Source organism: Dipodomys ordii, unplaced genomic scaffold (genome assembly GCF_000151885.1).
Source record: "Dipodomys ordii isolate 6190 unplaced genomic scaffold, Dord_2.0 Scaffold2, whole genome shotgun sequence".
Classification (NCBI taxonomy): Eukaryota; Metazoa; Chordata; class Mammalia; order Rodentia; family Heteromyidae; genus Dipodomys; species Dipodomys ordii.
In genome coordinates, this window is record NW_012267218.1 from 32375968 (window position 1) to 32385385 (window position 9418).

At 36.7% G+C, this 9418-nt stretch overlaps 1 protein-coding gene across 1 annotated transcript in view; it reads left to right on the forward strand.

The window, feature by feature from the left end:
• Window positions 1-9418, forward strand: part of Kcnh5 (potassium channel, voltage gated eag related subfamily H, member 5) — a 275839-nt gene that overhangs the window by 26870 nt on the left and 239551 nt on the right. Inside the window, exons 3-4 of the mRNA XM_013013844.1 lie at window positions 732-838; window positions 5582-5710. Of these exons, the coding sequence (XP_012869298.1) occupies window positions 732-838; window positions 5582-5710 (236 nt within the window). The remainder of the gene's footprint in view (window positions 1-731; window positions 839-5581; window positions 5711-9418) is intronic.

The window sequence follows — 9418 nt, forward strand, 5'->3', positions numbered from 1 at the left end:
GGCCTCTTAGAAGCCCTATTCTCCGAGGTAGACTTCGGTGAAGTCCCAAAACTTGGAGATAGGTTTCTGTAAAGCCCCATTCTCTGAGGTAGACTTCGGTGAAGTCCCAAAACTCAGAGATAGGTCTCTGAAGCCCCTATCATGGTCTGATAGATGGTTTCCCATGCTAAGCAGACTCCACTGGGGTCGGCGTGGCACCATTTATAATGTTTGGTGATGGATGGGTAAGTGAAACCACAGATGAAGATAGATGGTAGTACTGGTCCCTTGTATACTGGGCATCCAGTAATGAAACTTGTACTTTATGCAGTAGCTCACAGTAAGCATCATCCTGTGGTAACTGATATTTTGGACTGTGTGTTGTGAAAGTTGTCTTATTTAATTAAACCATAGTAATTGAAATCTGTACATATAAGAACTCTGCAGGGATTCTCTTTCTTTCTCTCTCTCTCTGAAGTAGCTTCCAAAGCTAGCTGTTAGCAAGAAGCTTAACAGTAATGATTAAAACATGCTTTACCATTTTATTATCTATACATAGCTGGTAATATATGTTGTAAACCTCAAATGTGTACAAATAAATACAATTTATTTAAATATTGGCTTAGATCCTTTAGATAATTGTATGGGAGGATCTTTCTATTTTATATGCACATTTTGAAGATGGTTTTAGGTCACAGTTTCAAAGCAACAAAAACGGTGAAATGGATTGTTATATTTTCTTCTCTCGCCAGTTTTATGTATGGAGAATTGACTGACAAGAAGACCATTGAGAAAGTCAGGCAGACTTTTGACAACTACGAGTCAAATTGCTTTGAAGTTCTTCTGTACAAAAAGAACAGTAGGTATTTCTGTTATCAGTAAGATGAGACAGTGCCTTCTTTGTGTTTTATTTTGGTAAATTATAGTTGTGTGACATTATAGAGGATGTAAACTTTGATTATTCCTCTTGGCAGGAGAAGAGGTTGTTGGTGAAAGCAGGTAGTAAAATTGATAAATAATTTTACCAGTGAAAGCAATATTGTGAAGAACAGAAGAAAAATATGGTGTATTTTATTTTTTAAAATTTTATTTTATTTTAACAAATTGTTGTACATAGTTATGGGTACAAAGTGATGTTATGATTTATAAATACAATATGTAATATTTAAATCACATAATTAGACATATGTATATATAAAACCTTAGATATTTATTTTTTGTTGTGAGGGCAATTGAAACGTACTCTCTTGACAATTCTGATGTGTGACTTACACTATTATTAAATAAATTTACTCTGTGAGGCAATAGGTCTCACAAACACGTTTCTCCTGTTCCGGAGTCTATACTTTTGACAGTCATTTTCTCTACCTACAGCTTCTTTCTGGTAACTATTCTGTCCTCTGCTCCTATTCATTTATTTTAAATACCCCTGAAAAAAGAGCAGTTGTGGTTTTTGTGTGTCTGATTTATTTTGTTATTCATGTTCTCCTATTCTTATTCATGTTGTTGCAGATAGCAAAATGTCTTTTTGTAATGTTATTACTGGGCTTTATGTCTCTGATTTTTTCCAGCTCTAGTGCTCTGCCACTAGAATGGCTTTTTAGTGATCTATTTGGAGATAAGAGTCTCATGGACTTTCCAGCCTGTCTGACTTTGAACTTCAATCCCAATTTCAGGCTCATGAGTAGTTAGGATTATAGGTATGAGCCACTGGCTCCCAGCTTGTATGTACCTTTTTTATATTAACCCCTTATCAAATGACTAGCTTGTAAATATTTTCTTCCAATATGTAGATTGCCTTTAAATGTGACTTTTTTTGTATGTCAGCCAGGAAAATATTTTGTCATCAATATGCATGATAAACATTTAATTGCTGTCATGTGAAAGTAATTAAAAATGACAGCAATTCATGAATTTCTTTTTGTGGTTTCTGGTACATACTTACCTTTCCACATGAACACAGGACATAAGGCCTGTCCTTACTGATGTGGTCCTGTTTATCCTTATGCTGTTTCTTGAGGAAGAATAGTGAGAGCACTCGTATGCTAGGCACATCTGGTGAATTTGTTTGACTATTGTGAGCATTCTCTAGAATTGGAGATCTCTCTGTGTGTGTGTGTATGTACATATGTATATATAGTATATACTTGTCCAGTATATAATAATATAAAACCTCAAGATATCTCTCCATCAGAGTTTGGAAGAAAGAAATCAAATTAAAAAAAAGCCAGTAAGTATTCTCAATCATCAAGTCCCCTTTCTAACTTTCTCTCATACCACTGAATACCTGCTTTTATCTCTTGTTATTTCTTTCTCAAATTGTCCTTTCTTTCTCCAAGTAGACAGCAACTTCATAAATGTGTCCTTGCATTTTGTGTTCATGATAAATGACAGCAGAGTCCATTGTTACCTTCAGTGGACATTGACGTTACTACACTCTTCCCAAATTTGGGAAACATTCTACCTTCAACAGGAAATATTTGTTCTCTGTCCAGTTGCCTATCAGTACATAATCTATCTTTTCCCTTTTCTCAGTTTGTGGCTTCCTGTGGAATAGTTGGAATTAAAATCAGATTTCGCCTCCTTAGTAGTAGATATTTCCTCAGATCAGTGCATTTGTTAGTGGGAGCAGTTGTATTTTGTGGTTTTACCTAAAGTGTGTGCCATCATCTTATCTTGCATTTTAGGTTCTTGGCCAAATAGATACTTTTATTTGAAGTCATAGCCAAATGTCAGTTGGCTTATCACATGAAAAATAATTGATTCTGATCAGCTCTTTCTTCAGGAAGAGAAAAGGGAGCTGAGTCTTTTTCCTCAGGTGCAAATATGTATTGATAATTCATAGAATATTCATATGCCCAAACTGTCTTCTTTTTCACATTGATGTGCTATTAGTCCATGAACAAGTACCCCCAACGTTAGCAATTTGGTGACACTCTGCATTATTAAAGTCATTTGCTCTGTTATTTAAACAGAATTATCTGATTTTTCAGACATAAAGCCAGGCCCATAAATTCTAAGTTTTCAAAAATACATTAGTAGAATTCTGATTTGTGTATTTATATTAAGTCATATTAGTCATAATGTGAATTTTACATTTGCAAGATTTTTCTTCCATGGTAGTTTAGGTATTTTGTTACTGGATTAAGATTACGATTTGACATTTGTTCAGATCTGTCTGGTTTTCCTTAGGTAATTACCTATATGTGTATGTATATGTTTATATATGTATATGCATATATATACATACCACATATGTATAGATATCTGCCTATAAATAATTGGAGATACATCTCGTTGCACTGTCAACTAAAAACCCTCTGTTATACTATCTGCCTTAAATTTTACTTTTTTTCTTTAATATGAAGAATAAATGCTTTCTATGCACTAAAATGGAATTCTATTTAAAAGTAGCTTAAAACATCTAAGTGGCTAGCTCTCAGCTGAAACAAGTGTATTCTTGTGACTTTAAAAAATATTAGATAGAAAAATTCCCAAATCCGTAGGAGACGCTTTTGGGAATGATGCCTGGATGCTAAGCTCTCCCAATATTTCCATTAAGTAATTAGGTTCAACACCATTTTGAAAATGGAGAGATTGTGGCATTTGATTTGATATGTGTCAGGATGGATGTTTGCAGACCCTATCTATTTTTTGGGTCCAGGACTCTGATTCTCAGGTGGCTATTTCTTCCGTGGAGAAAGATAAACTACCTCTGGTGAGATGATTCAAAATGACTCCCAGTATACATTGAGGCAGAAATGGGGTCACCAGGCCTTCTCTGAGAACGAAGGTCAAGGCCTTACTCTGAGTGTCCAGTGACAACTTGCTTCCTGTGCTACAAGCCCTTCTGTGCTTGCCTCCTGGACTCCCCAGCCATAATTGACCTCAAAAGGAAGGATAAAAAGGATGTTTTGCCAGCTATTTGGCAAACATTCAGGATGCTTGGGGGAGGTCTGGATTCATGGCTTGAAAAGTTGGAGAAAAAAAATCTAGATGTCTGAAAGCAGCTTTTAAAGACAGCCCTGATCTCTGCCAGAATTTAAGAAGTTGCATTTCCCTAGGAAGGCATGAAATGTAACACCGCATCCCTTTCTGTTCAGCTTTCTAACAGACCTTGGGAAATAACTTATTTTTAATGCCCTTTCTCTTTGTTTATGACCCCTCTGGTTCTAGCTCACCATGTTGGAATGACCACAGGCTGCGTACTCAATAGTGGTCAGGGCTGGTTATTTGTAAAACTGTGCACATCGTTCAGAGTTCCTGGATGTACCGGGGAAATGAGCAGAAAGCCAACAGCAAGCTGGCCTGGGAGGGGATGTGACTGTATTCAAGATTCCTGTCTCATTCTTCAGTCATATTGGAAAGGGCTATGTCCTTCTGTAATTGCTGGGGTCACAAAAGAACTACTGGCCAGACAGAATTCCTATAAAAGTCTCTTCTTTCTCATTCTCTGACTTTTCAAGCATGGAGAGTGAGTCATCTCATCTTGTCTAAATGGCACATTCCCACTTTGTGGTGGCATTGAGGTAGCATATATCTGGATAAGAGTGTGATAATACTTACTTGGTTTTCATTGAAATCACTGAGAGGTTATGAATTCTCATTTACAGACTGCTAGTAGTTGAACATTTTGTTATCCAAATCTAAAACCTAATGAAACCTTTTATATGTTTAAGATAGATTGTCTGGGGGGGGGTGAGTCTTTAGTGTACTATGGCTTCATGTGTATTCATTCAGTGCACTATCCCTCAATAGATAATTATTCCTTCAAGATATTTCCCATGCTTCTATCTATTATTGCCACATGCTAGTTTCTGGTTTACTTAGGTCCTAATTCTTGAATGCTCCAAAGCCCCTTTCTCTCTATAGTCTACACTGGTCATCCTTTGAGGAATGGCTCAATTGCATGGCTCAGGTGGTAGCAAAGCTGCTGCCTTGTGCTTTTGAGTGATGAATAGGAAGACACCTGGTATTCTCAAGGGCAAGGAGCATAATTTTCTCCCCCTTTAAGGCAGACATCACATGTTGTTGATATTCTCTCTGAGGTGGGGACACAGTGAAAAGTAAAATGGTGTCATCTAAGTATACCTGACTTAAGGGAGAGCCTTGGGAGAGAAGCAGCATTTCAGATGTTCCCTCAGGAGCAGTCCTTGCCCGAGCATCAGGTATTGGTGGTGTGGTTAATTGGAAACACTTGTCAAAGTGACAAGATGAGCGAAACACCGAGAAAGTGATCACAGTCTATGAAACTGTCAAGAGGAAGTCAGGGAGGGCAGTTTAGGCATGGGAACCCAGAGCTAAAGGCCTTAGCTTGGCATTATTTCAATATAGCAAGGCTGTTTGGGTGTGTCTGGGTTGTGGTGTAACAGACTCTCTATGCTTTCATGTTTAGGGTTGAAAAAATATGTCTATTTAATGTGAACAATTGATAGTTCACTTAACAAATTAAAAAAATTCTCTGGAGCAACAAAATAACTGTTATTTTTGGAACTGATTCCCAGCACAGCAGTTGGCAACTGAAGGAAGAGGGGAAAGTAGGAGAATAAACCACTACTGTGACTCAGTCACGTTTGATGTCTTTTCTCACTTTCCATTACAGGAACACCTGTTTGGTTTTATATGCAAATTGCACCAATAAGAAATGAACATGAGAAGGTAGTCTTGTTCCTGTGCACCTTCAAGGACATTACGTTGTTCAAACAGCCCATAGAAGATGATTCAACAAAAGGTAATTTCCCAAAAGTCTTAAAAATTAAGGAAAAATGATGGGAGGGGTAAACACGGATCAAGACGCATTATACTCATAAACTGATATGTTGAATGGAAACCCCTTTGTAAAACTACTTGAGATGGTGAAATAAAAATACCTTTTTCATCTTATTTTAACAAAGTCCACTGGATGAACTGGAAAACAGAATTTTCGTATGTGGCTTTTCTTGTATTTGTCCTTAGAATTTCTCAGAATCAGATTTTTTCAATCATAGTGTTTGAATAAATAGCATGGTTCTCCAAAATTGAAGTACTTAGTTGGTAGGCTGGAATTATAGTGTGGGGTATGGAGAGAAGATGTAAGAGGGGAATTTCATAGACTATTATTAATTCAGAATCTGTGTAATTGGAGATCATCATCCCCCACCCCCATCCCGTACCCCCATGAGCTCATCAGCTCTGCTGATAAGTAATGGAGTTTGGTTGAATTTATTAGAGTTTTATTAGTTGACTTTTCCAGTTTGCTGATTTATCAGCTTTTATTTGCTTGTGGTATTTTCTCTTGAGCAGCTGTTGGCTGATTATGTAACGTGTAATTTTGTCATCCATAGTGGCTGGCAAAATGCAAGCCTCTTAACTAGAGTCTTGTTGCTACAGCATCCAGAGAGGTGACGCTGGAAACCAATGGAACATGTGTGTCTGTGTCTTCTCCATGTCATTTATTCCCCATTTATTCTCTGCAGTTGTGTTTAAATTAGACAGTGGTGTCAGAGAAGTGAAGCATTTCAAACCTTGATTTTTAATAATCACTTAGGAGACTAAAAATGAATTGGATTTCGGTTTGCATTTGGCAAACATTGTCTTTTCTTACTTAAAAAGAGTAGCACAGAAATATATTTTAATTTTAATTTCATTGTCAAGCTGATGTACAGAGGGGTTCCAGTTACATAAGTAAAGTAGTGAGTATATTTCTTGTCAAACTTGTTACCCACTCCATTTTTTTCCTACTTTACCTCCCCATCCCCAGTTGTACAGATCATTTCCTACATATTGTCTTGTGAGTATCACTGTTGCATTGGTTCCCCCTTTATCCTTTTTCTCACCATTTTTTTGTTACCCTTCCCTTTCCTAATTCAGATAAACATATATACAGTACCCAGGATACCAAAATCAAATACAGGGACAACAGGGGATAATTCATAGGGGGGAAAAAGACACAAAAGGAAAAAGAAATCATGTGGTACATTGAAAAGAACAACAAAGAAAAACCTCTTGTGTCCATTTCTTGGAGTTCATTTCACTTAGCATCATCTTATATTGTCATATGTACATAGCTATTGAGTTATTGCTCATCTGCTAAGATTAGCCTAGACATATACTAATTATTACAAATAAGGGAAACCATGGGCCCTATATTTCTTTGGATCTGGCTTACTTCACTTAATATGATTTTTTTCTAAGTCTTTCCATTTCCTTACAGATGGGGTGGTATCATTCTTTCTGATGGAAGCATAAAATTCCATTGAATATATATAATATATATAATTCCTTGAATATATATATATATATATATATTACATTTTCTTGATCTGTTCATCTATTGAGGGACATCTGGGTTGGTTCCATATCTTAGCTATGGTGAATAATGCTGCAATAAACATAGTTGTGCTGGTAGCTTTAGTATGGCCTTGTTTGTGGTCCTTTGGGTAAATGCCCAGAAATGGGATTGCTGGGTCATAGGGGAGTTCTATGTGTAGTCTTTTGAGGAACTTCCATACTGCTTTTCAAAGTGGTTGAACAAGTTTACACTCCCACCAATAGTGTAGTAGCATTCCCTTTTAGCCACATCCCCTCCAACATCTGTTGTTATTAGTTTTCTTGAATATTAGCACAGAAGTTTTAAGCTTTCCAGCTGTCATAATAATTATAGGGGGAGCCGGGTGCTGGTGGCTCACGCCTGTAATCCTAGCTACTTAGGAGGCTGAGATCTGAGGATCGCGGTTCAAAGCCAGCCCGGGCAGGAGAGACTTGTGAGACTCCTATCTCCAATAAACCACCAGAAAACCGGAAGTGGCGCTGTAGCTCAAGAGGTAGAGCACTCGCCTTGAGCTGAAGAGCTGAGGGACAGTGCCCAGGCCCAGAGTTCAAGCCCCACTACCGTCAAAAAAAAAATAATTATAGGGGGAAAATCACAATAATTTGTTCCTTACATATGAGTTCATATCTGTAATATTGTATTTGCTCAGTTCCTGGGTAGCACCGGATTATAAAAGGAGAAGCTTTACACTATGCCAACTATTTGAAATATGACATAGAAGCACTATTTATAAATATATTTTGAGAATTTGAAGAATATAAAGCACTGAACTTAGGAACCATGCTACTGAAAACACCTGTCCTCAGCCCTCATTAAATGCTATTTTAACTGAATTACCTTTTAATAATTTTTAGATTATTACTTTCTGTGTTAGATGAGGGTCTTGCTATGTTGACTATGCGCGTCTGAAACTTCTGGTCTCCTCAGCCTCTTAACCAGCAGGAATTACAGGCATGGGACACTATGCCTAATTCTAAGAGTATTTAAGTTAAATGCTCCATTATTGGTTTTAAAATACACGGTACTTCATCTCAATGACAGAGAATACTCATTTCTCAGCTTTATGTGTGGAACATTCATGAAATATACCATATTTTGGGTCAAAAGCATACTTTGACAACTTTGAAAGAATAGAAATCGTAAAAAAATTATGTAATAGAGTAAAACTAGAAATCAGTATCAGAAAGACATCTGTGTTATTTGTAAATTAAACAACACATTTCTAAATAATAACCCTTAGATCAAGGAAGTCAACATATGTGGGGAAAATACTTAAAGAAAACAAAAGTATCATCTCTTACCTTTGTGGGATGCACAAGAAGCAGTGATGTGAGAAATACATAACTATATACATATATATAATATATATATATATATATTCCAAACAAGAAAGTGATTAAAAAACAGTCCTGTAAGCTTCCATCTTAGGAAAATAAATGAAGAAAAAAAGCTTGTTTAACCAAAGCAAGTGGAAAACAATGAAGAATAAGCCTTAGAGCAGAAATAAAAAGCAGGACAGCTTTAGAGAAAAGAATTAACTTAGCCCTTAAAGTTAATAAATCTCAAGTCAAGCTAATATAATACAAGGAAAAGGGAGAAAAGACCAATTCCCATTGTTAGAAGTTGAAAAGATTTCCCCCTTACTCATCTATGGGCAGAAAAGCATGGGAGAGTACTTCTGTGAACCATGTATGGTGTCACTGAGATGTTAGAGGAAAGGAGCCAATTCCTAGAAATGCACAACTGCTAAAACTCACTCAAGAAGAAACAGATAACTCTAATTGCCCTAGATGGATAAAAAATTAAAGGAGTAATGAATAATCTTCTAAAATTAAACCAAACTATACAAACCCACAAAACCACCAAGTACAAACAGTGTCATCAGCAAAGTCTAGTAAACATTTAGGGGAGAAATAATACAAGTTCCCTAAGTCACTTACCAAAAACATGGTATAGGCAAAGGATATTCACCTACTCATTGTATGAGGCTGGTGTTATTCCAAGACCATAAAAAGATACAATAAAGAAGAAAATTATAAGGCTGGGAAGGTGGCTCAGTGGTAGAGTGCTTGCCTTGCATGCCTGAGGCCCTGGGTTTGATTCCTCAGCACCACATAAGCAAAAAGAAAA